This window comes from Lentinus tigrinus (genome assembly GCF_003813185.1).
Source record: "Lentinus tigrinus ALCF2SS1-7 unplaced genomic scaffold L226scaffold_8, whole genome shotgun sequence".
NCBI lineage: Eukaryota > Fungi > Basidiomycota > Agaricomycetes > Polyporales > Polyporaceae > Lentinus > Lentinus tigrinus.
In genome coordinates this window covers 525115-552740 of record NW_027137917.1, presented here as the reverse complement: position 1 = coordinate 552740, position 27626 = coordinate 525115, and the positions used below count along the sequence as shown (strand labels likewise).

General features: G+C 55.7%; 11 protein-coding genes across 11 annotated transcripts; 6 read left to right on the top strand and 5 right to left on the bottom strand.

Annotated features, from left to right (window-relative positions):
- The first annotated feature begins 1212 nt into the window (after window positions 1-1212).
- L226DRAFT_376137 (uncharacterized protein) lies at window positions 1213-2146 on the top strand. Its single transcript, XM_067674355.1, has 2 exons — window positions 1213-1430; window positions 1487-2146. The coding sequence occupies exon 2, from the start codon at window positions 1493-1495 to the stop codon at window positions 2048-2050; it is 558 nt and encodes a 185-aa protein (XP_067536998.1). The 5' UTR covers window positions 1213-1430; window positions 1487-1492; the 3' UTR covers window positions 2051-2146.
- Window positions 2147-2315: 169 nt separating this feature from the next.
- L226DRAFT_375981 (uncharacterized protein) lies at window positions 2316-3707 on the top strand. Its single transcript, XM_067674354.1, has 2 exons — window positions 2316-3476; window positions 3545-3707. The coding sequence occupies exon 1, from the start codon at window positions 2406-2408 to the stop codon at window positions 3339-3341; it is 936 nt and encodes a 311-aa protein (XP_067536997.1). The 5' UTR covers window positions 2316-2405; the 3' UTR covers window positions 3342-3476; window positions 3545-3707.
- A 1551-nt stretch (window positions 3708-5258) lies between these two features.
- Window positions 5259-7669, top strand: L226DRAFT_522036 (Vps5-domain-containing protein; the record flags this gene model as incomplete). The annotated part of the gene is made up of 7 exons (XM_067678732.1): window positions 5259-6128; window positions 6186-6323; window positions 6379-6651; window positions 6707-7070; window positions 7126-7160; window positions 7212-7514; window positions 7568-7669. The coding sequence occupies 7 exons, from the start codon at window positions 5259-5261 to the stop codon at window positions 7667-7669; spliced, it is 2085 nt and encodes a 694-aa protein (XP_067536996.1).
- A 31-nt stretch (window positions 7670-7700) lies between these two features.
- On the bottom strand, window positions 7701-10073 carry L226DRAFT_533526 (DWNN-domain-containing protein). The gene is made up of 7 exons (XM_067680473.1): window positions 9791-10073; window positions 9479-9729; window positions 9318-9424; window positions 9090-9217; window positions 8849-9032; window positions 8399-8783; window positions 7701-8342 (listed from the first exon to the last, which is right to left on the bottom strand). The coding sequence occupies exons 1-7, from the start codon at window positions 9957-9959 to the stop codon at window positions 7821-7823; spliced, it is 1746 nt and encodes a 581-aa protein (XP_067536995.1). The 5' UTR covers window positions 9960-10073; the 3' UTR covers window positions 7701-7820.
- A 162-nt stretch (window positions 10074-10235) lies between these two features.
- L226DRAFT_484102 (ERG4/ERG24 ergosterol biosynthesis protein) lies at window positions 10236-12288 on the top strand. Its single transcript, XM_067677041.1, has 6 exons — window positions 10236-10424; window positions 10472-10640; window positions 10693-11190; window positions 11246-11389; window positions 11460-11747; window positions 11806-12288. Exons 1-6 carry the CDS (start codon window positions 10282-10284, stop codon window positions 12013-12015), a joined length of 1452 nt encoding a protein of 483 aa, XP_067536994.1. The 5' UTR covers window positions 10236-10281; the 3' UTR covers window positions 12016-12288.
- On the bottom strand, window positions 12041-13666 carry L226DRAFT_375973 (uncharacterized protein). Its single transcript, XM_067674353.1, has 4 exons — window positions 13017-13666; window positions 12875-12961; window positions 12590-12817; window positions 12041-12525 (listed from the first exon to the last, which is right to left on the bottom strand). Exons 1-4 carry the CDS (start codon window positions 13459-13461, stop codon window positions 12236-12238), a joined length of 1050 nt encoding a protein of 349 aa, XP_067536993.1. The 5' UTR covers window positions 13462-13666; the 3' UTR covers window positions 12041-12235.
- A 335-nt stretch (window positions 13667-14001) lies between these two features.
- On the bottom strand, window positions 14002-17933 carry L226DRAFT_460344 (uncharacterized protein; the record flags this gene model as incomplete). The annotated part of the gene is made up of 21 exons (XM_067675585.1): window positions 14002-14940; window positions 14992-15035; window positions 15097-15259; window positions 15318-15423; window positions 15482-15516; window positions 15568-15615; window positions 15729-15817; window positions 15869-15945; window positions 16007-16027; window positions 16087-16212; window positions 16267-16330; window positions 16380-16433; window positions 16483-16504; window positions 16558-16577; window positions 16630-16775; window positions 16827-16868; window positions 16925-16989; window positions 17047-17095; window positions 17145-17566; window positions 17620-17642; window positions 17819-17933. The coding sequence occupies 21 exons, from the start codon at window positions 17931-17933 to the stop codon at window positions 14002-14004; spliced, it is 2670 nt and encodes an 889-aa protein (XP_067536992.1).
- A 456-nt stretch (window positions 17934-18389) lies between these two features.
- On the top strand, window positions 18390-19923 carry L226DRAFT_569686 (uncharacterized protein; the record flags this gene model as incomplete). Its single annotated transcript, XM_067684338.1, has 3 exons — window positions 18390-19436; window positions 19502-19824; window positions 19875-19923. 3 exons carry the CDS (start codon window positions 18390-18392, stop codon window positions 19921-19923), a joined length of 1419 nt encoding a protein of 472 aa, XP_067536991.1.
- Window positions 19924-22427: 2504 nt separating this feature from the next.
- L226DRAFT_544838 (MFS general substrate transporter) lies at window positions 22428-24375 on the bottom strand (the record flags this gene model as incomplete). Its single annotated transcript, XM_067682304.1, has 11 exons — window positions 22428-22472; window positions 22509-22840; window positions 22912-23013; window positions 23075-23163; window positions 23218-23264; window positions 23294-23506; window positions 23568-23688; window positions 23872-23926; window positions 23980-24046; window positions 24162-24206; window positions 24283-24375. The coding sequence occupies 11 exons, from the start codon at window positions 24373-24375 to the stop codon at window positions 22428-22430; spliced, it is 1209 nt and encodes a 402-aa protein (XP_067536990.1).
- A 316-nt stretch (window positions 24376-24691) lies between these two features.
- Window positions 24692-25681, bottom strand: L226DRAFT_375842 (uncharacterized protein). The gene is made up of 3 exons (XM_067674351.1): window positions 25443-25681; window positions 24990-25364; window positions 24692-24937 (listed from the first exon to the last, which is right to left on the bottom strand). The coding sequence occupies exons 2-3, from the start codon at window positions 25346-25348 to the stop codon at window positions 24787-24789; spliced, it is 510 nt and encodes a 169-aa protein (XP_067536989.1). The 5' UTR covers window positions 25349-25364; window positions 25443-25681; the 3' UTR covers window positions 24692-24786.
- A 182-nt stretch (window positions 25682-25863) lies between these two features.
- Window positions 25864-27483, top strand: L226DRAFT_611801 (uncharacterized protein). The gene is made up of 2 exons (XM_067686318.1): window positions 25864-27041; window positions 27094-27483. Exons 1-2 carry the CDS (start codon window positions 25932-25934, stop codon window positions 27463-27465), a joined length of 1482 nt encoding a protein of 493 aa, XP_067536988.1. The 5' UTR covers window positions 25864-25931; the 3' UTR covers window positions 27466-27483.
- The last annotated feature ends 143 nt before the right edge of the window (window positions 27484-27626 follow it).

Sequence of the window (27626 nt, the reverse complement as noted above, 5' to 3'; positions counted from 1 at the left end):
GACAGGTTGTTCTGCAGTTGGGCACACCGTCGTGAACGAGCGCGACTGCTACAGGTCCCCGGCACGTCGTTAATCGGTTATGTCGCACGCTCGTACTACATATATTGACACCTCCTCCACTTCCCCAGGGGCCAGACACCAGTATCCTGGGCCAGTTCTTGATTCCCAGCGAGGCTGGGCTCGCTGGGGCTCGTCAGCGCATCAGCCTCCCGCATAAATATTGTAAGAGCGGCGCGGACGCATCTCCCCACCTCATCTCAGACCTGCATAATCTCTCACTTCTTCTACCCTACTCGTCCACCCGATCGTCTTCGCTGGTCAACATGTTCCAGCGGGAGCGTGGTGCACTGCCAGTGGTTTGTGTTCCGCCCCACTCGCCCTCCGTGACTTCTCCACCCTCCAATCCGAGACCACGAGCTTACATATTCGTGTGTCCCCACCACGCGTCTCACACACGTCGTAGTCCCTCTCTCCGCCTCGCCTTCGACTGCGCGGACGCCCATCCAGACCGCTCTCTCGGCGGGACTAGGTTCGTCCATTCGTCTCTGCTGCCGCCAGCGTGTCTCCGGTCTGACATCGCGTGCTTCCAGTTGTTCGCCTCCTCGTAACATTCGCGTTGTCACTGCGCTTGAAACGGCTTCGGTGAGTGACCCTCGTCTGAGTCCTGACCATCGGACTCGAGTCTCATCTGGCGGGCAGCTGCAGCTCTGTCGCCCACCGTCCTGCGCTCAATCGCCAGCGTTCAAACCGTCGACGTAGGTCTGCCCTCCCGCAAGGTCGGGGAGGAGGCGAGACCTCTGCTTGCCATGCACAGGTCAACCTCGGTGTCGATATCGCCGGATCGCCGGGCGTTTGGAATCCCGGCTCCGTTCGCCATGGTCACTCGTACGGTGAGCATCATCTCCTCTTCATCCTATGTCTTTGACCGGGCCGCTGAGGATGCCTCGGAAGGCTCGGCCATCCGGATATTTCTCTTCGAGAACTGCTTGGCCTGACTGGGTTCTTTGTGTCGCTGCCTCTACTCTTTTGTCAAATTTCTGTTTCGCATGCCTTTGTTTTCTTTTTGCTAATACCACGTCTTCTCCTCTCTTCACTTCGGTATAGGCGCCTTGTCACTGATGCCGTCTTCTTTCTCTCATTCAGTTATCTGGGTCCAGATCCATTGTGAGAACTTCGTGCGAATGGTCTTGCCAAAGATTATCCCAGTGGCCAAAGTCACTACTCTCTTGTGATGAGAGGGAGGACAGCAGCCTCTTTGAGGTGAAGATGAGGACTGACTCTTACGACAGTATGTTTATTCACCGTTCCATTGCTTTTTTGTTTCGTGATCACCATGCGCTTTGTGAACGGGGGCAAGACGTGCAGTATATGAGACGAAGTGAACGGGCCTCCCGTCCCCCACTGTACTTCTCTTACCCTCCATCCTCAACGTACGTATAGACGCAGTGATCAGCTCCCTGTCATGTACTAACGACTTTCACTATAGTTCCCTATGACCACCATGCCTGTCCCCGAGACGAACATCCCAGCCCTCTTCCTTCCCGCGCACCTCCGTCTCGGTGCCACCAACTGGAAGGAATACAAACAAGCCATCGAGACGATCTGTCGCATCGCAGGCGTCGAGGACAACCTGACTCCCGAGCGGCACGGCGGTCGCCAGGACGAAGACTGGGCAGAGCGCGACGAGCTCTGCAAGGCCATCATCACGCTCAACGTCCGCGACTTCCCGAGGTACGGCGTGTCCGCCGGGAAGGAGACCCCGGCGCACGACGTGTGGGCGCAGCTCGTCAAGATCCACTCGCCGAAGCGGTGGTGCGGGCTGTTCAAGCTCGAGTGGATCCGCCCGCTGACGCGCCTCGAGTGGATGCTGCTCATGGTGGCGGTCGTGTTCGCTGTGTTGCTTGCCGTCTGTGCTACGGATTTGAAGCTCGCGCGGGTGGAGTTGGGGAACGTTCGTGCCGGCCTCCGGCACAGAGCACCCTTGTCGGAGAGACTCCTGCAGGACGTGTACGGGATCGATGCCCGTCGCTTGAAGTATGGCGATTTGTAGTCTCATATTGAGTTGGCTCCACGGGATGTATCATATGAATCGAGCATGGATTACTATTCACTCGTCTTTGGGTAACTCGTCAGGGTCTTCGCCGTCCTCGTTCAATGTTCTGCATTCGCTTGACACTCAAGCAGGTATTTCAGCTCTATATGACACACCATGGTTACATGCTGAGTAGTGGATTTCATCAAGCTGGCATATCGTTGCCGACGCAGACGAGATAGCTCACGGTCGAGTTTGTGAGGCGCCCGAAACCTACTTGCCTCTGTGCACATACGTGCTTTACCTACGAGGGAGCATATACCCCAGTGTACGCTCCTGACGACCTCTCGGACGCTCCGAGTAGATTTCTCGCATGCTACTACCCCTTCTGCGCCGCATGTTTACCAACCTGCCTCCACCTCGCCTTCTACCAGTTGATATCAGCAGCCCCGTGCACTCGCCACAGCTTGAGGATAACGTGTGGTCCACGAACGGCACCTCGGGGAATACTCATGCCCCAGCCACTCTCCGGCTGGTAACCTGGAACGTCGACTTTATGGCCCGTGATTCCAGAGGACGCGTTTCCTGCATCCTGGATCACCTCCAGAAAACCGTCCTTACCGCTAGCGCTGACGTCTCAGCTGCCAGCTCCTCTTGCATCTTGCTGCAGGAGCTCGATGCGGATAGCTTCGACGAGCTCCTCACACACACATGGGTGCGAGAGCACTACACCGTCATGCCCCCGAACAGGGAGTCTTGGGGAAGCTACTATGGTGTCGCCACACTGGTCTCTCGAAACATTCGTGCCAACAACGCGCACATGGCGCAGTTCACGAATTCCATCATGGGTCGCACCGCCCTTTTCGTGGACGTCGAGATGACCCTCCCGGACTCGGAGGAAACACGCGTCGTGCGCATCGCCAACACGCATCTCGAGTCCCTCCCCATGGGCGAGAGCAATCGGCCGGTACAGCTTCAGATCATCGCGGACAAACTCCGTGAGGAGGGCGTCACCGGTGGGGGGCTCGTAGGCGGGGACATGAACATGATCGGGCCTGCTGATCAGGACATCCACGTCCGCGCGGGACTGCAGGACGCTTGCGATGATCCATGCGCTTTCACTTGGGGCTTCCAACCGCCAACGGAGTTTCCGGCGGGGCGTTTGGACCGGGTCTTCTATGTTGGAGACCAGCTCGAGGTTGCCCCGGTGGAGGTGATCGGCAAAGGCCTGAAGGTGGAGGGCGGTGGATGGGCGAGCGACCACTACGGGCTGATGACTACGATTACACTCCGCTCTCATCCTGCGTAGATCTGGGTGCCCAGGTTCATAGGTCGGATCGTTGTACTCGAGTTATACATGTATTGCTTGACAGTGCAACCTGCTACGGCCGCCTGACGCTGCATGAGTTCTGAGGCTTCTCTGGTGAAGCTTAGCTTGATTTTGGTGCGTTCGATTTGCGTCTTTAACGCTATACTTATACTAGCTATACTGATTCTCAAGGAGTTCAACAGATGTGCCAGCCTCCAATCCTACCCGCTGCAGGCCTATTATCACATGTCCTTCATCTAATGTCCTTGTTCGCCTCCTCGAGGTGGCGATTCGATTGTCGAGGATCTATTCGGCTCTCCGAGAGCCTCCTCCCAAGCTCTCAGCCTGGCGCATCCGTCAAAAGCTACACAACATAGCGAGAAGACATGGTGCAAGTGAGGTGGAACGCCACGTCTGGACTATTGGCTCTCTGGCGTGCACCAGCAGGAGCAACGACCAGCTCGAAATTGACCACGCCCAGCCGCCATTGATGGTTATGTCGCACGCCCGCAATATATCGGACACCAGCTCCACTTCCCAAGAGGCCAGACCGTCGGGTTTCCCGGTCAATTCTTGTCTGCCTGCCCAGGGAGGCGGGGCTCGTCAGCCTCCCTCCTGCAGGGATAAAAGAGCGGGGACAGGACACGACCGGTCTCTCCCCACTTCATCTCACACCTGCATGTTCTCTCACTTCTTTCACCCTACTCGTCCACCCGATCGTATTCTCTCGTGCGCCGACCGCTGGTGAACATGTTCCAGCGGAGCGTGGCGCACTGGTTTGTGTTCCACCCCACTCGTCCTCCGTGACTCTCCTCCACCCTCCGCTCCGGGACCACGAGCTTGTATGTTCGTGTGTCCCCACCGCGCGTCTTGTACGCGTCGTACTCTCTCCGCCTCGCCTTCCACTTCGCGGATGCCCATCCGGACCGCTCTTGGTGGGACTAGGTTCGTCCGCTCGTCTCTACTGCTGTGCCTCTGGGCTGACATCGGGTTCTTCCAGTTGTTCTCATCCACGCTCGACCACCTCGACTCCGGTCGCGCTCTTGTCCTATCCTCGTTGTCATTGTGCTCAATTGGAACGGCTTCGGTGAGTGACCCTCGTCTGTGCATCGGACTCCAGTATCATCTGACGGGCACCTGCAGACCCTCTGTCGGCTTCCATCAAGTCACCCTGCGCTAGATTTTCGGCATTCAAGCTGTCGACGTGGGCTGGCTTCGTTCGACGGACACACGTCTGCCCTCCCGCAAGGTCGGGGAGTGGGGACGTGGTCGTCGGGGCCCGCCCCGGAGGTGAGACCTGTCTGACAGGCTCTGGTCAACCTCAGTGTCGACATTGCCGTCGTCGATATGCGGCGATTCCTCCTGTCGGTGAGCGCATACTAGAAGTTACTATACTCCATTCGCTGACGCATGCTTAATTAATGCCTCAGAGGTTGACCATCTCCTCGACGGCTCTCGTCCACAACGTTCCTCGTGCCCTGTCCCGGCGGAGTCTCGGAGTCGGGAGACTGTTGTCAGAGTGATGAGTCTTTGTGCTCGAGCGTTATTTCTGCTTGCCCGTTGACTCTCCCCCTGTCTATCCTTCTTTTTTTCATCCTGTTCCTGTCTCGAACTCTCTTCTTCTGTTCAGTTTCTTGACTCGTGGCATAATCTCGTAAATTAACAAAGGATGGTCGACGATTCTCCATAACCTATGTACCACTGACACACATGCGTGCGCTCCATACGTCGGCATGATAAGATTAGATCATGACGGTCTAAGCGCTTCCCGCAAACCAGACGCGGTTTATCACTGCCCTTAGACAAGTCCACTCTGTACCGTGCATCCCCATTCCTCTGGCTGTCTTCGCTTCTTTGCTACATCCGAGAACAGTGACCTGATACCAAACCGCGCACTTCTGAACTATACCCCGCACCATGGACGGCTTCGACGACCTGCTTCCTTCACGGGACGCGCTTCAGAACCCATTCGAGGACCCATTTGCTAAGGCTAGGTCAAGTTCACCCGACCCATGGGCAAGCTTTGGTCAACCTGCTCCATCTTTCAACGAGGAATCATTCGCATTCGGAGGTAACACCTCCCCCACTGCTTTAACTCATAACGCCTTCGCGGATACGGAACCTCGTGGATTCCACGACCATACCCGCGATGACGAGGTTCAGCCTCACGAAGAAGAACCTGCACCTGAAGCTGAACTACAACAAGAGGAGAAGCCGGACCCACTCGATACTGCTGCGTTCAATGCAGCCGAAGCGGCGGCGGCGGCGGAGGAGGCAGCTGCTCAGGCGGCGCATGGAACGTCGCGCGGCTTCCGTGAGAGCATCTCTACGGAGTCGGAGGAGCTCCCAAAGCCTTCAGAACCAGAGCGTACCAAGGTTGCCACTCCTCCTCCGGCTGAGAGACCCGCGAAGTCCCCAACACCACCGCCGGCACGTCGCACGAGCGTCACCGAGGTTCCCAACCGCACAGTCGGGCATGTCTCGCGCGGCTCCACCGCGTCCTTTTCCTCTCAAACTCTCAAGGCCGAGCCGGCCGCATTCAACCCTCTGAATCAACCTGGTACACTCGAGCGGTCCATCGCTGGTCTATCAATAGGCGGAGAGGCACTGGGAGGATGGCAGGGTGCGGACGGGTGGCAAACGCAGACGCAATATGCCCCACCAGAACCGGTAGTCAGGTCAACTCAGCAGTCGGACGACGACGACGACGATGATGATGACCAGCCTATCGCCCAAACCATTGCCAAGAGGGCAGCATCCAGGGAGGCGGCGCAGAGAGCAGCATCAGTGAGTACTATGGCACTTTCAGACGATTGTGAAACTAATTCCCCGGAACATGGAAAGCCCTCTACATCAATATATTCTGCGACTGCCACCAAGAAGGAGAATGGGATTCAGCCTGTGTTCGCAATCACGGTGGACGATCCGCAGAGGGTCGGTGATCCCATACGCGCTTATACCATGTACACGGTGCATACTAAGGTGATCATCCTCAGCAATCTCCGGGAAGTCTCTCGGCTCATAATGCTTGTCCCAGACGACATCACCTATGTACAAGAAGTCTACCTTCTCTGTGCTACGACGATACTCGGACTTCCTCTGGCTCTACGAGACACTCTCGATGAACAACCCCGGAGTCGTTGTTCCTCCGGTCCCGGACAAGAACCCATTCGGTCGCTTTGACGAGGAGTTCGTGCATCAGCGCCGGCTCGCACTAGAGAAGTGTATCCAGAAGATTGCCAACCATCCTGTGCTCCAAAAGGACACGGATCTCAAGCTGTTCCTGGAGAGCGACACGTTCGCACTGGACGTGCGTCCCATCTCTCACTTGCGTCGACTGACTGGTCTGACGGCTATCGGAATAGATCAAGCACCGGAAAGCCGAGATTGCGCAGGAGAAGGGCGGTCTCATGGCAGCGCTCGGTCAGACAATCGCAGGGCCCAGATTCTACGAGACAGACGAGTGGTTCGACAGGCAGAAGGCCTACCTCGACAGCCTCGAGACACAGCTTCGTGGCCTTGTCAAGGCGATCGAGGCTGTCGCGAAGCAGCGCGCCGAGATAGCAGCCGCAGCGGGCGAGTTTGCGCAGGCAATCGCAGACTTGGCCGCGTGCGATGTGGGGAACCAGCTATCAGCGTCGCTGTTGGGACTTGCAGAGGTCGAACGGAAGGCTCAGGAATTGCAGTCGATCCAGGGAAACCAGGAAGTGGCGACCGTCCTTAGCACAGGTACGGCTACTCCTCTCTCGCCATCCTTTCGTAACTACTAACCTTTGGCATTCAGCGGACGAGTACGCCCGCCTGATCAACTCGGTCCGAGTATGTCGACGTGTTCCTGCCTGCGGCTCCACCTCTCTGACTTTCTTCTAGCTCGCCTTCAGCTCCCGTGTACGCATATACCACGCCTGGCAAAGCGCGGACGCGAACCTCCGTCGCACGAAGCAGACTCACGAGTCGAACCGCGCGCAAGGCCGGCTAGCCTCTGATCAGCTCAGTCGCTCGCTCGCCATTGTCGCAGAGGCCGAACGACGAGCACTCGACGCGAAACAGGAGTTCGATCATGTGTCGCGCCTTGTCAAGACCGAAGTTGCGCGTTTCGAGCAGGAGCGTGTCGAGGACTTCAAGAATTCACTTGAAGCGTACCTGGAAGGCATGATATCGCGACAGAGACAGGTGCGCCTCCTTGCATCTTACAATCCAAGGATCGTATTCATATACTCCTTCAGCTTATCTCCGCTTGGGAGAGCTACCAACAGTCACTTCTCAAGCGCGTTGCACCGCAGAGCCAACAGCGGCCTCCAGATTCTCCTACTATCTCTGTGTCATAGCCCGCCACGGATTCATCGTCTGTTGTAGTATAGGACGCAATAATGGTTATTATGATGTCGGACGGTCTCGAAGTACATGCATGCATTATCGAGAATAGTGACTCCATGTCTAGTAAGTATGTGGAACGTCCGCCGAGCGATATCCGAGCCTTCATTCCCAGTACCTCGCCGTCTTAGCATCGCCCTGCTGAGCACCTGCGATCTCCAGAAAGTCCGAAGGTCTGTCCCTCTTCAGCGGCCTCCGTCGATTGTTCAACGGCAGCCGCTGGTACGCCGAATCCTGGCCTGCAGGCTGTTGGTTCGGGAACGGGTTCGTCCACTGCCGATACTCGCTCTGCATGTTCATATTACCACCCATACCGCCATTCATACCTCCTCCGCCCATATTGCCACCCATACCACCGGCCATTGCGGGCATGTTGAACGACTGCGCTGCGGCCATGGCGGCGACCGTCTGCGCCTGCTGGAGCTCTACCTGGAGCTGCTGGTGCTTGAGCTGCGCCTGCTGACGGACCTGGGCGGGGAGCGAGGTGTTGTTGAGCATGACTTGGAGCTGCTGGATCTGCGCCTGGAGCTGCGAGATGAACTGAGACATGTCCATGTTCTGTGCGTCGTTATAGAACCCTTCTTCGCCTTCGCCGCCGTTTGCGCCTTCGACTATCTTCGAAGCCCCCTGAGCGCACACATGAGCCCCTTGCCGACACGCGGAGGTGTGTTGACGAAACGCACCTTGTCTCCGTCGGCACTCGCGCCATCCGTCTGTGATTTCTCCTCTGTAGTTTCCTGCTTGTCGACCTTCTCCGCCTCCTGCCGGCTCCTCTCGATCTCGCTGTCGACAAACTCGTGCACACGCGCCCGCATCGGCTTGTCGATGATTAGCTTGTCGAGACTCGGGATTTTGCGCGCGCAGTTCGGGCACAAGAAGTCGCGCTCCAGTAGATGCGTCTGGACGCATTCTTCGCAGTAGAGCGTACCGCAACACGGTGTCTTGACGGCGTCCCGGAAGAGCCTCCCGTCGATGGGACATGCGAGCGATGGATCGGATGGAGGTCGTTCTCGGATGTCAGCTTCGGTCAGACCCTTGTGTCGGTTTACTTGTCGTTGCCAGGAAGCACTGCCGAGTGTAAAGCAGATGTCAGTTCGGTCACACTCGGATACCTCTCGTCTGGAGTTACGTACGAGTCGGGCTGAGCAACAACGTAACCTCCTTCTGGGGTGACCATGACGCCTTGACCGAGGGGGCCAGTGGTCGGGTTATCGACGGCCTTGAGGAAGCTCCGAGGAATACCGGTCGTTCTCTTGATTCGCGGGCGATTGTCGAACTCGCGGTCGTTGTTTGTGGGACAGTCCTGAATCCAATGACCTGCCACGAAGCATGCATGAGCGGCCGCCGCAGTGCAGGACATGGAGAAGCACGAACCTTTCTGACCGCATCGATAGCATACGTAACTTGGAGGCAATGGCCGGTCAGAATGGTGATGCGAGGGTTGGTAAGGTTTCCCTCCTCGAGGGGCGCCGCCGCGGAGGTTGCTTTGGACGCGGACCTGGCTATGGAGACGGCAAGCAAACGCGCGATAGGGCAGAACAAGTTCCATTAGAATATATGCTACTACGTGAACAAAGAACAGCGCGTGAGCGCGACACCAACTGTGACATCTTTTCCTGGGCCTCCTCCCAGTTCGCCGTTTGTGCTTGGAACATGGCTGCCATAGCGGCTGCTTCATCTTCATTTGCTACTCCACTCGGAAGGGGAGCCTGGACAGAAGTTCAGGCCGCGTGCAAGCCTGAAGTAGAGGCAATGAAACGTACTGGTGGGGGCTGTTGCTGGGCCGGTCTGGGCTCCTCCCTTGGCTCCTTGCCATCGAATCGTTTGGACATGTTGCCTCTATGCCACACATTGCCGCCTCCTCCGGTGCCCTTGGCGGAACTATCTGAGGAACCTTGGGACGGTCCGGCGGAGCCAAGGTACCTTGCGACGCCGCCTCTCCCAGGACGGGCGGGTACCCGCTTCACAACCACCGAGGAAGAACGGGGAATGATTGAGGAGTCATCCTTGTATTCTGCGCACACATCCACGTGAGAATACTGACCGGCCTGAACATCTCTGCAAGTCGCACTGACCTTCTCCGGAGCTGTCGAGAACGACAAGGTCAAAGTCATTGGCCTTACCGAGGTTGTTGGCTATGATGATCTCTTTCTTCAAGTCGAACACAGAGATGCCGGTGCCATCGAAGGTCACCCGAGACTCGTCCCGCTGGGAGCGGAACCTGTAGAACACAGACGAGGCCATGGGGTGGACAACAATGGATTATCAAGCCCGCTGCTCTAGTAATACACGGTAGTCGAGGTGAGCGAGGGGCAGGAGTGTGAGACGAGGGAGGGGGATGTGGCTGTATGCGGGGAGTTGAGGTTGGCGGGGAGAACGGCTGCAGTGGGGGTTCGGCAGAGACCGAGTCGGAGCTGGTCGGGGTGGGACTGTAGAGCCGGAACGGCCACGTGAGCGAAACGCGTCAGAAGCGCCGGTTGGGGAAGACTCGAAGTCGTGCGATCGTGTATTTATTGGACACGGTGGCAGAGGCTTCCCCCCGTCTCTCGGACCCTCGTCGTACACCATGGCAGGCGCGGAAAACGGCACCGGCATCAGACAGCGCAACACGCCCAGCAATGACACCACCAGCAAGCTCCAGGTCAGCAGAGTCGTTCTCCCCACCGCAGAGGGCATCAAGCGCGACAAGGAGCTCGACAAGCACACCGAGTACGTCCTCGCCCTCTACATTTCTCCGGCCAGCTCACCCGCACCAGGTATGAGTTTGGCGGACCATGGGGTGTCCTCGCTATCATGACCGGTTTCCCCATCCTCATGTACTACCTCTGGATATGTCTTGTCTTCTACGACGGCAAGCTTGTCCACCCCTCCTCGGTCGATGACATCAAGCCCTTCCTCTGGCGTATGTGGGAGCACATCCGTGTGGTGAGTCCACACCACTTCCGCTGCTTGTCTCGCGCCTGACTCCTGCGTCCAGGATGCGAGCCCGAACCTGTACGCGTGGAAAGTGTACACCGGCCTCATCGTCTACCAGCTCTTCCTCGCCTGGGTCGTTCCCGGCTACATGCAAGAAGGTCTCCCCGTCCCCTCCCTCAACTACCGCACCCTCATGTACAAGTGCAACGCCATCGGCTGCATCTACATTACCATGATCACCGCCGCTGCCCTCCACTACTACGACATCTTCCGCCTCACCGCCATCATCGACAACTTCGGCCACCTCATGACCGTCGCGATGATATACGGGTTCGGTGTCTCCTTCTTCATGTACTTCATCACCGTCGCGACCGGGAACCAGATCCGTATGTCCGGCAGCTTCATCTACGACGTCTTCATGGGCGCGTGCTTGAACCCTCGCATTGGCCCCGTCGACCTCAAGATGTGGCTTGAAGTCCGTATTCCGTGGGTCATTGTGTTCTTCATGTCCGTCTCGGGCGCGTGCAAGCAGTACGAGCAGTATGGCTATGTTACCCCGGTATGTCTGCTTCCTACGCTCCGGCATACTGCAGAACACTGACGCTGTAATGCAGAACATGGCATTCATGTGCCTCGCGACCTGGTTGTACCTCAACGCTTGCGGCAAGGGTGAGGAATGCATTCCCCAGACCTGGGACATGTTCCACGAGAAGTGGGGCTTCCTTGTCATCTTCTGGAACTTCGCTGGCGTGCCCTTCGTACGTACTCCTTTACTTCCCACTTTCCCTCTGTCGGCCATTCGCTCACCTCAACTTCTCTCCCCCACAGTCGTACATCTACTCCGTTGTCTACATGGCGACGCATGACCCCGAGAACTACCGCTTCCCCACGCCCACCTATATCGCGCTCTATACCACGCTCCTCACCGCATACTACATCTGGGACACGTCCATGTCGCAGAAGAGCCGCTTCAAGATGCAGACGCAGGGCATCACGACCTACCGCAAGACGTTCCCGCAGCTGCCCTGGGGCACGCTCAAGAACCCCACGTTCATCCAGACCGCCCACGGCAACCGCCTCCTCACTGACGGCTGGTGGCGCTACTCGCGCAAGCCCGTAAGTGACCTACGTTGCCTTTCGCTGCGGACTATTTACTAACAACACCTGGATACAGAACTACGTTGCGGACTGGACCATGTCGCTCACCTGGGGTCTGTGCCAGGGAACGTGTTCCGCCATCCCCTACTTCTACTCCGTCTTCTTCATTGTCGTCCTCATCCACCGCTGCGGACGTGACTTTGAGCGGTGCGCGCTCAAGTACGGCAAGGACTGGGAGAAGTACTGCTCCATCGTCAAGTTCAAATTTATCCCCGGAATCTACTAGGAGATTCCGCTTACGACCACGATGCCGCTCACGATACACTTAATACCGTATGAGGCTCACCGTGTATACCAAGCTGCTGTTGGGTGCGGCCAAAAGGTGCCTCTGCCGAAGGCTCATAATACATAGATTCAGGCTGCTGCTGGCCTTCGTTTCCTTGATCGCAGCGTGCTATTGCACCCGCAATTGTCAGCCGGCCAGCCTATGGCCCATGACATGCGAACTAGTAAAATGGGGAAGACGTAACGTTGGATTCGAGAAAGGCTATGTAGGGTTTGCAAGTATTTACGAATACTGAACCTATATGAGACTGAGATGGTTCGAGACAGGAACAGGACGAGAAAGAAAGAACAGACAGGGGGAGAGTCAACGGGCAAGCAGAAATAACGCTCAAGCGCAAAGACTCATCACTCTGACAACAGTCTCCCAACTCCGAGACTCCGCCGGGAGAAGGCACGGGGAACGTTGTGGACGAAAGCCGTCCAATGATGGTGTGGAGGATATGGTCGACCTCTAAAGCATCAAGCATGCCATGTCAGCGGATTGGGGGTATTTGATTCTAGTAGTATGCGCTCACCGACATGAGAGATCGCCGCATATCGACGACGGCAATGTCGACACTGAGGTTGACCAGAGCCTGTCAAGCAGGTCTCACCTCCGGGGCGGGCCCCGACGACCACGTCCCCACTCCCCGACCTTGCGGGAGGGCAGACGTGTGTCCGTCGAACGAAGCCAGCCCACGTCGACAGCTTGAATGCCGAAAATCTAGCGCAGGGTGACTTGATGGGAGGAAGCGACACAGGGTCTGCAGGTGCCCGTCAGATGAGACTCCGAGTCCGATGACGAGACGAGGGTCACTCACCGGAGCCGTTCCAATTGAGCACGACGACAACGTGGATAGGACAAGAGCGCGACCGGAGACGAGGTGGTCGAGCATGCATGAGGACAACTGGAAGCACGCGATGTCAGCCAATAGGCACAGCAGTAGAGACGAGTGGACGGACCTAGTCCCACTTGAAGCGCTCCCGATGGGCGTCCGCGAAGTCGAAGGCGAGGCGGAGAGAGTACGACGCGTACAAGACGCGCGGTGGGGACACACGAACATACAAGCTCGTGGTCCCGGAGCGGAGGGTGGAGGAGAGTCACGGAGGACGAGTGGGGTGGAACACAAACCAGTGCGCCACGCTCCGCTGGAACATGTTCACCAGCGGTCGGCGCACGAGAGAATACGATCGGGTGGACGAGTAGGGTGGAAGAAGTGAGCGAACATGCAGGTGTGAGATGAAGTGGGGAGAGACCGGTCGTGTCCTGTCCCCGCTCTTTTATCCCTGCAGGAGGGAGGCTGACGAGCCCCGCCTCCCTGGGCAGACAAGAGTTGGCCGGGAACGCCGACGGTCTGGCCTCTTGGGAAGTGGAGCTGGTGTCCGATATATTGCGGGCGTGCGACATAACCACCGGCAGCGGCTGGGTGTGGTCAACTACGAGCTGTCGTCGTTCCTGCTGGTGCACGCCAAAGAGCCACGGAGCCCGACATGGCGTTCCACCTCATCTGCGCCATGTCTTCGAACTTTGGGCTGTACTTGCACAGTGGTTTGAGGGATGTGCCACGCTGAGAGCTTGAGAGGAGGTTCTCGGGGAGCCGAGTAGATCCTCGCAGTGGAATCGCCACCTCAAGGAAGCGAACAAGGACATTAATGGGAGGACATGTGATAATAGGCCTGCAATGTACTTACATGCCGGTGGAGAACGTACCCAGCAGCTGCAGGGAGCGGATCAGGGCCGGCTGATCTGCTGTGAGCAAGGTCGTTGAAGCCACTTTCTTACCTTTGGTCTGCCCTTGCCCTTTCCCAAACCCAAACGGCTCACCATGTTCGAAAACCCTTGTATTCTCTCGGCAGGTATATGTGAGACATGTACGGTGACGCTGCACATGTCAAGGGAAGAGGAGTAGCGCACCGCGTGTGTCTACACTACAGAACAAACTGAAGGTCAGCGTCGCAGGTTTTTCGAGATCTCCACGAGCATATCCTCAATGCGCTTCTGCCTTTCCTCGATGCTGTCCAGCCTCCGTTCCCACTCCGACGCCCCATGATTCTCCTCGTTCTCCAGCTGGCTCGCTGTCTCCGCTGGTTCCCGTGGCTGCCTGCCGCTCCCATGTTCCATCGCAGCCTCCACCTGCCCCGCACGCTCGTCGGGGCTTTCCGAGAGCGGTGCCTGCGCGAGAAGCAACCCCAGCTGGCTCCTTGGGGGAGGACTGTTCGTCGGGAACCGTCTCAGCGCCGTGCTGCTCTCACCAGTCGCTCCATACCCTTCCGACCCTCCACCGCCCCCTCCGGCACCAGGCTGCGGATGGCCCTGTCCGGCTACGGAGTACGTGCGCATTCGCCTTGGGGGAGAGGGCGCCGCATGCATGGACATAAGTCGTCGGCGCGTCGCAGGGCCGTAACTGACCAGAGCCGGCGGTCCTCCTCCGCTACCGTGCCCAGCAGGCCCTGTCGTATTATTCGCAGCGTCAGACTCCTGCTCTTCCGGGATCAAATCGTCATCCACGATGAGCGGCTGGAAGATCTGCGCCAATGGACTCGCGGCAGCTTGTGCCATATCGAGGCCGCGCGTGACGATAGAGTTAACGCGAGGACGCGGGAACTGAATGTGACCTAGAGGCTGCAGCGATTGGGACTGGCTTTGAGGTGTGGTAGATGGACCGGGAGCCGAGAACTCCGTCTTGTGCGGAGACGCAGGTACAGGTGGGGTCGAGCGGCCAGTAGACGTGGACGGCCGGCGAGATGTATGATGTGAAGCACCGGAAGGGCGTCTGCGAGACACTTGAGAGAGGCGGCGTCGGGTGGCTTCCATGGGCGCAACGTCATCTGTTTCTTCCATGTCCACTGCGCTCTCCTCTTCTAGCTCTTCCTCGAGCTCGAAGATCTAGGTAAGAAGCATTAGCGAGTGTTCCGTGAAAGGATATCAGGGCCCTACAGCGTCGATGTCGGCTTCGGGACCAGTAAGCCCTTCGAAGAATGCTAGAAGATGGCATGACTGTTAGCCAAGGGCGCACGCCATCGAGCAGTGCGACCGACGTACTGAGCCGCTTGAGATGCCGTGGGAGAGTGTCGAAGATCTTCTCCGCTGCTGCAGATACCGTCTCGTAGAACGTGAAGGCTCCGGAGCGCTTAGCCTGCCTCTCGTATAGCGCAATACACAAGAGAATGGGGAAGCTTGTCAAACGAATCATGAAGACGTTGACCTACCACAAGACCGGGTATGTTAGCGCAGCACGGGAAGAGATTGCATACAAATCTCACCTTATGAAACCAGCGCGGCGTCAGGATGTAGCTAGCTGGAAGCATGATACAGAGTGCCAAGAGGTTGACTGGCGGTTGGTATGAGAAGAGTGAGTCGGCCTTCACGCTGTTTACCGGTTAAGTTTCAACCATCGACGGAAAGAGATTGCGGTCATGCGACCCACCCCTCAATAGTTGATACCGCACGGCGGAACATAGCCTATATATAATGATCGGTGCCATGGATGATGAGATACTTCGGACAGCTCACCTCAGCTGCGGCGTCATCGTTGATTGTCGAGAATGTATGCGACAGGATCTGTATAACTTTCAGCCATTCTAGCTCACAAAGCAATTGCCTCGATGAAGCACTTACAGACACCAGAACTAGAGACAAACACGACAACATCAGATATCGAGTAGACTAAAGACCCATCGAGACACACCTGTCAGGAGTAACGTGTTGCTCAGGCACGCATAGGTAATCATGAGAAGCGGGCCAAAGACAGGATGGAACTTGGCTGCAGCTCCCATCAGCTCAAATCTACGGTCAACGGTGAGATGTCACGTACATGCATTGTCAAAGCCACTGGCGTCCAGCCCGAACCAGAGGTCGAGCATCCACCACGCAACTGTTCCTGCGCTATATCTGATACGGAGGAGAGCCTAAGCGTCAATCCCAGGCATGAGTTGAAGTGTTAGCGACGCACCCAGCGTTATCTTTTCCGAGACTGGTAGGGGACACCATCATCAATCCATGACACACGGGACGAACATGACGGCGACTCACGTCCACAAGGCATACAAGAACCCTCCGAAACAGAACGCCGCGATGATCATGAGCACCACAAACTGGATAATCATGGCTCGTAATGACAAAACCATCACGTTGTTCTTGAATGTGACGAACGCCAGTCTGGGATGGACAGCAGTGAGATTCGATATGAAAAATACGAGCTACACGGCTCACCTGGGGAACATCAGGACAGCAATGAGGGCGAGCGAGTTAACCCCCATCTCCCTCGCCCAATGATCTGAATACATTAGCCAACACGCCTGCAGAAGAGGTAGATATAGGCTCACGATTGTCGTAGACACCAACAAATCTCATGATGGCGTATGTGCAGTATAGCGTGACTGAACAGATGACATCAGGGAAGGCACTATGCAGTGGAAGACAACCTACCAAAGGCCAGGTCGAAACCGTTCTACATGTCGATGTTAGAACGCACAGTACTCTTAGGTGGTAAGCCTGTCTTACCCAAGTACCCTTGAAGTATACTACCCACCATGGTTAGACGCCGCTACGTCATCTATTCGTGGTTCCTCGCACCTTTGATACCGTGCTCCTGCATAGCGGCGACCTTCTCCAGAGTAAAACCGAGGGCGTATACCATGAACACTATCTCTGCCAGGTTGATATGATCCAGTTCGCTGAACTCAATCGCGCAGACAAACAGGACGAATAGAACGAGGAAGCTGAAACAGGTCTTCAGAACGGATAACATCAGCACAGACACTTGCGCGTACTTCGTGTATTCGAGCACAGAGCGTATGGCAGGCACTTTCAAGCTGGTGGTTCGTGGAACGTTAGTTCTTCACACTTACTTGAACTGTGTATCACATACCGGTAGTGATCAAGTAAAGGCGCCTTGTGGGGATCGTAGAAGTGTATAGGATTACGCTTGTATGTCTGATATTCGTCGTCAGCGTACCTTCAAAACAGTGCTGGCGCTGTGATTGCACCTACGTCTGATAGGATGGAACGCGTGCTTTCCGCCTGATACACTATCTTGCCACTACGATACGCGTCAACTCGCGCTACAGCAGAGTGTTACTGAAACTCACATCCAAATGCCGTCGATAACTTTCTGACATGGCGAGCTTTTGATGAATCGCTTTGCCTGACTCAGAATGGCCATCTCAATCGCGTTCCCAACCCGGTCTTCTAGGTCATCGTCATTCTCTTCACGCGCACGCGCTAGGAGCCCGGAAGGCGCGCCGGAGTAGACGGACCAACTCGTGGTCAGTACGAGCGCAAGCTCCAGCATGTCATCCGCGTGTTCACGCAGGGCGCGAATGGCCAAAATCTCGCAGAGGTCGGCACGAGTGCGGGAGAGGGCGGAGGTAGTCAAGTGACGGTCGCGGAAGAAGTAGACGCGGTTGAGGAGTAGGCAGAAAATGACAGACATGTTGCCTTGTCTTTGAAAGGTGGCGTACTTGTCGAGGAGAGGGCGGATAAGGGTGTAAGTCAGGTCGGGGGCCGTCAACTGATATCCGGGTGGATGAGAGGTGACCGCGACGAGAAGAAGGCGAGACTTACCGCCTCATGAGTGAGCGGCGTGTCTGCACAAATGGGTATGGGCAGGTTGGAGAGACAGTTCGCTACGCGACGTACCTATGAAGTGCTGTTATGGACGAAAAGGCGTGGTCGCGTTAACGAAAATCCAAGCACACTCATGGGACATATTCACCATGACATCCTTGGAGAGGGTTCAATACACAGAAGAAGAAGACAGGACGGAGACTCACGGATCTTATCATATGTATTATAGGGTAAACCTCCGTTTCTGCCACATTAACTGAGGAACGTAGGAGAGGTTGGCGTTCAAGTTGTGGCGCCTCTGAATCTGTCATCGTGTCTTTCGTGTTCATTCAAATAGTCATGAGTTGTCGTGTAGAATAAATTCAATCTGCGTAGCGAGTTTAGAAACACCGAGAGCGGGGTATGTCGCCAGTCTGACGGGGGGAGATAGGTCGGGTCCCAGTGGAGAGAGAGAGAGAGCAGTCTCAGCCACCGCCGCGTTTCCATGAGATTTGGCAGGACAACTCAATCTTATCTTATCTCGCCCATTCGTTGGCGCTGGGAAGACGCGTCTTAGCAAGCGACGCGACTTACAAGTTACCACCAAACCCAAACCAAACCGCCACTATCGCCCTTATGCCTCTTGTGAGCTGTTCTACTCATTCACTCCAGGTATCTTCCAACAGCGAAAACTGACTACAACTCAGCCAAGTCTGGCACCCAGGTTACCGTTAGATGTCCTGTTGATCGTTGCCTCTCATGCGGAGAGAAATGACTTGCTCTCTCTCATGACCGCAAACCACGACCTCCACGACGCCTGCGCGAAATATGTCCTCGATTGCGACGTTCATCTCGCCGATGACGGGGACATTATCTCCTTGATCTACTTCATGCGTCCTGGGAAACGCAAGCGCTGGCGCTACCTCCGGGCTCTTGTCTTCGACGGAGGGCCCGTCAGCTCTGTGGTAGCTGCAGAGCTCGCTCGGGTCATCCCCCGTGCCATTAAGCTCGAGAGATTGACATTTCAACGTGCCGAAGCCACTCTCAGCGCTCACCCGGACCTTGCATTGGCGTTGGCTGCTCTCCCGAGTGTCAGGCACGTCCGCATCGAGAACGGGTACCAGCACACGTGTCGGATGTTGGAGGCGATGCAGTGGCCGCTCGAAAGTGTTTCTCTCAACAAGACGAACTACACGCGGTCATGGAGAGATTCAGATAAGCTGGATCGCTTGCACCCCGCCCGGCTGCTGCAGAATTCCCGAACCACCCTCAAGTTCATGAAGTGCCAGTCCTGGACCGAGTGCAGTGACGTTCTTCCCACATACCCGGTCTATCCCGAAGTCCATACCCTCATCGTCGAAGATGTCTGGTGCCCGCGCTCTGCTCAGTGGGCGAAGTCCTTCCCGGATCTCAAACGACTTACCGTTGGGACTATCGAAGGTCATTTCATGGAAGACGAGGGAAACCTGCAAGAGTATGCGGCTGCACGGCGTCGTAACATGAATGAATACGCACACACAGAGGAGGCGACCGTTCGGACGACGCTGGAGAGCTTTGCAGGAGGCCCACTTGATCTATACCTCCTTGGCCTTCCGTGTCGCATCCGAAACATTTCGATCTCCGTCTGCGAAGAGTCACTCAACTTCTTCACTACTGCGATGGAGGTCGCTCTTCCCACTTATCTCAACCTGCGCATCTCGCATTCGCTGCTCCGTGCCCCTGCCACAAGTCTCCCCGTGTGTCTGCTGAGTCCGGGCTTGCGGGAACTGGAACGTCTCAGTCTCTCGTTCTCTTACACCGTGCCGGACCATGACTCGTCCATGGATGAAATCTTGGTAAGTGATGTATGACTGTTATAGGCCGGGTCTTTGTAGTGTGTTAACTGTCCGTATGTCTGCAGGAACTGATTTTCAGCGCACTCCTGAGACTCTCACTACGGGAATTCTCACTTACAATGGATTATCGGAAGTTCCCGTATTGCCGAGAAGGTTCCGACGACGACGGTCCCCTTCATCTAGAACCGCCTGGTTGTCCTGTCGAGGGATGGTTTACGAACTTCGACCCGAAGAAGCTTGCTCAGGAATTCGTCGATTTGATTCCTTCTCTGGAGCGAGTGAATCTGGCTGTGGGTCCTGCGTCAACACACAATTTACAGGCGTTTCTACGCAAGGAGGGCGGGGTGGAAGTTGCTCCTGATGTCGTATCCCTTCCGGACGAGTTTAGGTACGACCCGCTCTTGGTCTGCTATTGTACAGTGGCTAACTTCTGATCAGACCCGTTGACCCAGTGCTGTGGGATATGCATTACCCCTTAGGTGTTTAGTTCCCGCTCTGCCAAGCAGCGGACACTCTTACATTCCCAGTACTGAGATGACAGAATGACCAGCATAGAACGCGCTTGCTTTGCTATCGATATATCAACGTTCGCGAACCGGTCACGATAAGCCTCCTTAACGATCTCAGTATTTCCCACAAATCCTGCTCCAGATGTTCGCGGGAACTTATCAGACTCTGGTACCCATATGCATCGACGTTACTCAGCGTGGAAGCAGTCTCCTGCCGCTGGTATCGTTGAGGCATGCGATGTACGTTGGCTTTATACATGTATAATCACATGGGACGCCCTCGAGTTGATTGTTCGCTTCCTCGGTCTTCCGAAGATAATCGTCTGCGAGGTCGCAATTTGACTGTCGAGGATCTATTCAGCTCTCCGAGAACCTCCCAAGCCCTCAGCCTGGCGAGTGCGGCTGTTCAGCTACAGCCCAAAGTTCAAAAACATGGCGCAGGTGGGATGGAACGCCAAGTCGGGATTATTGGCTCTTTGGCGTGCACCTGCAGGAGCAACGGCAGCTCGAAATTGACCACACCCAGCCACTGCCGGTGGTTATGTCGCACGCCCGCAATATATCGGACACCAGCTCCACTTCCCAAGAGGCTAGACCGTCGGCGTTCCCGGCCAATTCTTGTCTGCCCAAGGAGGCGGGGCTCGTCAGCCTCCCTCCTGCAGGGATAAAAGAGCAGGGGCAGGACGCGACTGGTCTCTCCCCACTTCATCTCACACCTGCATGTTCGCTCACTTCTTCCACCCTACTCGTCCACCTGATCGTATTCTCTCGTGCGCCGACCGCTGTTGAACATGTTCCAGCGGAGCGTGGCGCACTGGTTTGTGTTCCACCCCACTCGTCCTCCGTGACTCTCCTCCACCGTCCGCTCCGGGACCACGAGCTTGTATGTTCGTGTGTCCCCACCGCGCGTCTCGTACGCGTCGTAACCCTCTCTCCGCCTCGCCTTCGACTTCGCGGACGCCCATCCGGAGCGCTTCAAGTGGGACTAGGTTCGTCCACTCGTCTCTACTGCTGTGCCTATTGGCTGACATCGCGTGCTTCCAGTTGTCCTCATGCATGCTCGACCACCTCGTCTCCGGTCGCGCTCTTGTCCTATCCACATTGTCATTGTGCTCAATTGGAACGGCTTCGGTGAGTGACCCTCGTCTGTCCATCGGACTCCAGTGTCATCTGACAGGCCCTCTGTCGGCTTCCATCAATTCACCCAGCGCTAGATTTTCGGCATTCAAGCTGTCGACGTGGGCTGGCTCCCTTCGACGGACACACGTCTGCCCTCCCGCAAGGTCGGGGAGTGGGGACGTGGTCGTCGGGGCCCGCCCCGCAGGTGAGACCTGTCTGACAGGATCTGGTCAACCTCAGTGTCGACATTGCCGTCGTCGATATGCGGCAATCCCTCATGTCGGTGAGCGCATACTACGAGAAATCAATACACCTCATCCGCTGACACATGCTTGATGCTTTAGAGGTCGACCATCTCCTCCAGCGGCACCACTGGACGGCTCGTCCACAACGTTCCTCGTGTCCTGTCCCGGCGTAGTCTCGGAGTCGGGAGACTGTTGTCAGAGTGATGAGTTTTTGTGCTCGAGCGTTATTTCTGCTTGCCCGTTGACTCTCCCCCTGTCTATCCTTCCTTTTTTCATCCTCGAACATCCTTACAGGTCTGTTCGACTGCTTCATTCGTATAAACCTGGAACTCGGATCTCTACGCACGCTTCCTCCGATCGAATGCACGGTTCCTTGTGTCTTCCTCATTACAATCACAACGTTGGGAGCTGAACGAACACGTCCTGTTGGGTGTAGTGTACCTCAAGGCAGCTTCAGGAACGCCTTGTGGTATGGCATGATGACCTCAGTGTCTGCGTCTTGAAGCAGACACGGTGCATCCTGGACGTATCCCAAATCCAGTAACTTATAAGCGGTGAGACGCAGGGCCGGTGACGTTAGAATACCGTACCGTTTTCATATATCGTTCCGGATGCTAATGCTCGTGCATGCGCGGATACGTCTACCGTAGTCGCTATCGCAAAGAAGACCCACGTGTACCTGACTTGAAATAGCACAAGCGGATATACGGCGGTAATGGGCATGGTCAACGTGACTTAACCCTTCGACGGCACACCTTCCTAATGTCAGGTTCGTGCTTCTTCTACTTCTGTCGTGGCCCGGATGTATGACAACTAAGGAATATAGACACCGTACGCATAGTAAGCCACACGACAGTCGACTTAGACAGAGCGGCACGATAGCACAGCATACCACGGAAGCAATCTTGTACCTCGAGTCAACAATCTGACCTTCCATTGAATTAGGATGCGGTGGAGCGTGGCCTGAGCATCGTCTCCTGTCGTTCCCAAGGCAGCTCTTCTGGCAATCGTTTGCAATATGCGATGTCAGTGACATAGGCGTGGACAAGCGCCGGTAATCCTCGCAATGGAGCCGTGACTTTAGAATACGACGCATGAATATCACTAACAGAGATCCTCTACATGACATATTCAAACCAGATACTCTCGTTTCTGAGCGGTACCTCACGCGGAGGGTCGACCATCATCCCATGACACACTCTCCACTCGAGCCGCATTCGTTCCTTCCTCTTGTTTTCCATCACGATGTGCACTAATGCGCCTGCAACGCAAATCACCGTCCCGATCTGGAATGCGAGCAGCGTGATGGTCGCAGAGGTGTAACGTGGCGGCGGCGAGATCGAGCCGTACAGCCACATCGAGAGAATGGTACCGAGGTTCCGGATGGTCGATGCTAGCCCGAGCGCGGTTGCCCGACGGACGAGGGGTGCAGTGTTGTTTGAGATCCAGGCGCTGACCGGGGGTCCGATGCAGAACACGCCTGGGACAATGAGGAACAGCGAGCCGTAACGAACTCCGTTCTCGTTCGATGCTGAGGGCGCGATGAAGGACTCGGTCAGTGGAAATCCAGTGCACGTGCACGAAATCAGAAGGCAGACTTGCCGAAAAACATCGTGAACCCAATGGTAGCAATAGTACCCGAGATGATCATCGTCAAGCCCCGCACGGCGTAGCGGTCCGCAACGAGGCCGGTGAGGATGGCCACTGCATACAGTAGTAAGGCAGGTTAGGACGACAACTACAGGTGAAAGAATGTGGTACGCACGAGCGGCGCTGACCGCAAAGGGAGGCACGGTCATTAACTGCGCGACCGAGCCTGCGTAGCCAAGGCTGGCGACGATACTCGGAAGGAAGCTAACACATGTAAGCATTCCATTGAAAGAGATAGTAGAGAAGTTAGATACTTACGTACTGAGACTGGTGAGTGTGGAGTCTACGAGTCGACGGTTAGGACGCTTTGACATCGAGTGGCGCAGTCACATACCATAGAACATATCCTGATATGTGGCTGCGTGAAGATACGACGGAACTCGGGCCAGAATTGTCCCTTCGCAGCGCCTTCAACAAGGATGCCATCACTCCGGAGGGCATCTGAAATGAGGGTCTTCTCCGAATCCTTCAAGAACAGCGCCGCGTTGGGAGAGTCGGGAAGGAAGATGAACCCGATGAGTGCTATGACGACGATGAACAGACCCTCCTGTAGCAAACATAAGCAAAGCCGCCTCACATTGGATCATTGATGGCTTGGGAAAACCTACTAAAAGGAATATCCATGCCCAACCTGGCTTGTGTGCTATGCCATCCATGTGGATAATCGCAGCAGAGAGTAAACCGGAGAATGCAGACGCAGATCCTAGAGCTGAGTGCATGATGGCGATGCTAACAGCCCGATATATATTAGAGACTGACCCTCTACAATTCAAGAAGTCGTACCGAAATTGTAATTTGCGCCGAGGATAGAATGACGCCAAGTAGAGAGAAACTCCTGGAAGCAAGCCACCTGTAACGAAGACAATCAGCGTCGGGGTTTGGGCCCATGAGCACATATTCGGACAAGCTCACCTTGGAAGAACCCAGAATCTGCAAGCCACAAGCCCGGCGAAGTTCGACATGACGCCTGCATATTGAATTTCAATGACAAGGTCGCGGGAGTGATGAACAACGACTTACCTTGAAGAAGGCACACAATACTGCCGCAAAGGATCATGCCCGGTATGAGGATACGTGGTCCGACGACCTATATCGCCTTTCAGTATCGAGCCTCAACAAACCTAGACGTGTATGCAATACTCACAACCATGAGGTGATTCGACGGAATATTTGGGGTCTGTCTCAAGGATGTCAGTGAGTACCGAGGCTCGTTGATGAGCAACATAAACATACGTACAACAACTGTGCTGTCAGTGCGATGCTGTACTATTGAGCGTGTCAAATTGCGAGGGAACTACCGCGCAGAATGAGGTCCAAGCGTACCTGTTGGTCGGTGATATGGAGTGCCTGCTGCATTCCCGCAACACGAGCGTTGCCTATATTGTAACGATCCTTGGTGCAAGCCATGATGAACATTTTGGTGACAGACACAAACGGTACAAACTCACCAATGAGAATAGAAAGAAAATCATGCTGATAAGCGGAAGCACGAGGAGGTCCAACTTCCTCCACAGCTTGGAGTCAGCAGGTGCATCCCGCGACTGCAGGTCGGGCGTAGGTGGGGCGAACTCGAGTTCGGGGACCGGGATCTTGTTGAACATCTCGACGGCTTTCTGTTCATGAGCAGTTGAGGACATGGACGGTGCAACGGGCACGGCGGAGGTGTGAGGACTGAGCAGTGAGCTTCAGGATATCCCTCCCTTATAACCACCTTGAAACACCGGCAGTGGTCATAACTGTGGCGCGTCCTTTGACCATGACCCCATAGTATCGTTGACGGCCGTCCTCGGATTGGCCACCGACCGTGACTTTCATCTGAGGAGTAAGCTAGACTTCCCAAGGAGAACAGACGGAAGTCCGAATGGTGAGACCGGGCCTGGACTTGTGGGAGAACCTCTTCCCTCTTTCAATCCCGGAAATCGCATGGGTCTTGACGGCTGAGTCCACCTCTCGCGGATGTGTCGCGGCAATTCGATATCTATAGCACAGTTCCTTATGTCAGGTGAGCGTGACTGAGAAATTATATATACTCAATGAGAGATAGAAGTTCTTCGTTGAATGGTGTCATCTCTTCACTCGAATCGACAGCCCTGCTAGGACGAAGGTGAAGTGTTTTTTTGGAACGGGCATGACTAAAGTGAAGCATACTTAAGCTCGCGAAGCGTGTTGCACGCAAGGTACAGATGGTCCTCGTGCATGCGCGGGGACGTCTGCGGCAGTCGCTATCGCAAAGAAGACCGGCGTGTACTTGAAATAGCACAAGCGGATATTGTTGGGAAGAAGGAGCTCGCATGGACAGGACGCTTTGGCCGCGCAAATTTGCAGCAGGTTGTGATTCTATATCTGCCGCCGTAACTTGCAGGAATTCCATGAGCAAGTGGAGTGCCATTCGGCCGGAGTCGACTCTGATGTTGAAAGATCAGAACAGGACTCGATGGTCGACAGCGCACTGGCAACCGCGACATTCCGAACGGGCAACTCACGCTTTTCAATCCCCCATCCCTCTATGATATGCGAACGTATCGCATAGCGCAGCACGCGGTAAGGCTTCGACGTACAAAGCGATTATTGTGCTGGATAGTATGGTGGCGAGAACACGTATCTGTGAGACATCCTGGCCAAGATGTCGCACGGTCGGTGTAGGAAGAGGGCTGTGGCTGATTTATGCGAGACTTTTCCATAACGCAGGGCATACCGGACATGATACGTGCATGGCGATGGCAGAGTATAGTAAGGGTATAAATATGCATGCCATAACCACATCCGCAGGCTCGGGAGCTTTGGGGCAAAATTATCCTGATCTTATCTAATCTCGCCAAACCAGCACGACGCCACAAATACTCTGCTTGCTCTGCTCACGGTAAGTACTTATACTTAGGTACAACAGCCCACGATCATCGCTTCTCTGGCTACAACCTCCATCGGGCTTTGACCTTGCTTCGTACGCTCCTACGCTCTCAAGCGTGTCCACTATGTTGCCACATGACGTTCTTTGCGCTGTCGCAGCATTCTCGCATAGGAACGAGCTGTTCTCCTTGATGCTCACTAGCCGGGACCTACAGTTAGAATGCGCGAAGCAAGTTCTTCGGGACCCTGTGTTGCTCAACAGCAACAACGGCATAATGTCTTTCATCTACTTCATGCACAGGGACCAGCGGAGAAGATGGCGCTTCCTCCGTTCTCTGGAGTTCGGGGAAGCACGTATCGATCCTCGGGCAGCGGAAGCGCTTGGAAGGGTCATATCCCGAGCATCCCATCTCGAGAGCCTCCACTTCGAAAACGCAGAGGCCACCCTCGGCGCGCATCCGCAACTAGGCCTAGGGCTCGCCGCGATCCCCACAGTCAAGCATATTGTCATCGCGTGCATCGCGCAACACGCGTGTCGGATGCTGGAGGCGATGTCCTGGCCGCTGGAGACAGCCGTTCTTGAAAAGTCCGTGCTCGACCTCGACTGGCACCGTGCTGAAGAGGACAGTCTCACACGCATGCATCCAGCCGCGCTGCTTAAGAACGCTCGTGCTACGCTGCAGTCGCTCGAGTACGACATGTGGTCCGAGTTCCTCTTGCAGCGCCTCCCGGAGTACCCCGTCTACCCCGTCCTACACACCCTCCGCTTCGCCGGTTCCTGGCTTCCGCCCACCTCCCAGTGGCCGCTCACATATCCAAATTTGAAAAACCTGATGGTCTCCAGCATTGATGGGGACGAGGAGGAGATGGTCCTGTGCACTGAGTCGCGTCTCGAAAACCTGCAAGATCACGCCGAGGTTGGATGCTGGCCGGAGCTCGAGCACTTTTCTGGAGGGGCACTCGACTTGTATAGCCTGGGCCTGCCTTGTCGCATACATAACGTGGACATCAGCGTCTCGTTCAGATCGTTGAGTTCCCTGGAACCTGCGTTGGCCGACGCCCAACCAAACCAGCTTACAATCAGTGTCTGGCAACATGAACTCTACGATGGCAGGACTCCAGAGCTCGAGCTGCCCTCGCACCTGCGAATGCCCGGTATGGCCAAAGTGCAGACCATGAGGCTCAAAATCAATGCTGGCGCCCCAGTCCCAACCGTCGATTTTGACGCCTTCTTGGTAGGTGACTCGTCACTATTGGACTCGCATACCATGACTGAACACTCTGCAGGAACACACATTCGATGCCCTCGCCCCTCTGGACCTGCGCGAGCTCGTTCTCTTTGTCGCATACCCCGACTGCAAAGACGACACGTACAAATGCGTCGACCCCGACACCTCCGATTCAGAAGGGGAAGCCGCAGTCCGGCCGCCCTCTCCCTTTTCCTTTCCGCCCCCGTGCCCGCTGCAAATCTGGGCGGAGACCGTGGACGCGCGGGCGTTGGCTTCCCGAGCCTTCGACGCAATCCACTCAATCCAATCATTTGAAGTGATCATCCACCCTCCGGACTCGATCATATACCGGTACCCATTCGGCTCTATCGAGCAGGAGGACCGAGCGACTAGGATACACCGCGACGAGATTACTGCGCCTGTACTCTAAGTGTAGCACATTTGAACCAATTCATAGTATGATGCCGTACCGGATCGGACCTCCACCGTAAATCCCGCCCTTTGTCCTCAGGTCGTCAAACAAATTCCTAGGTCGTCATGACATCCTATGTTGGCCGCTTGCACGCCCCTCAGGATATTGGCTTGCACATC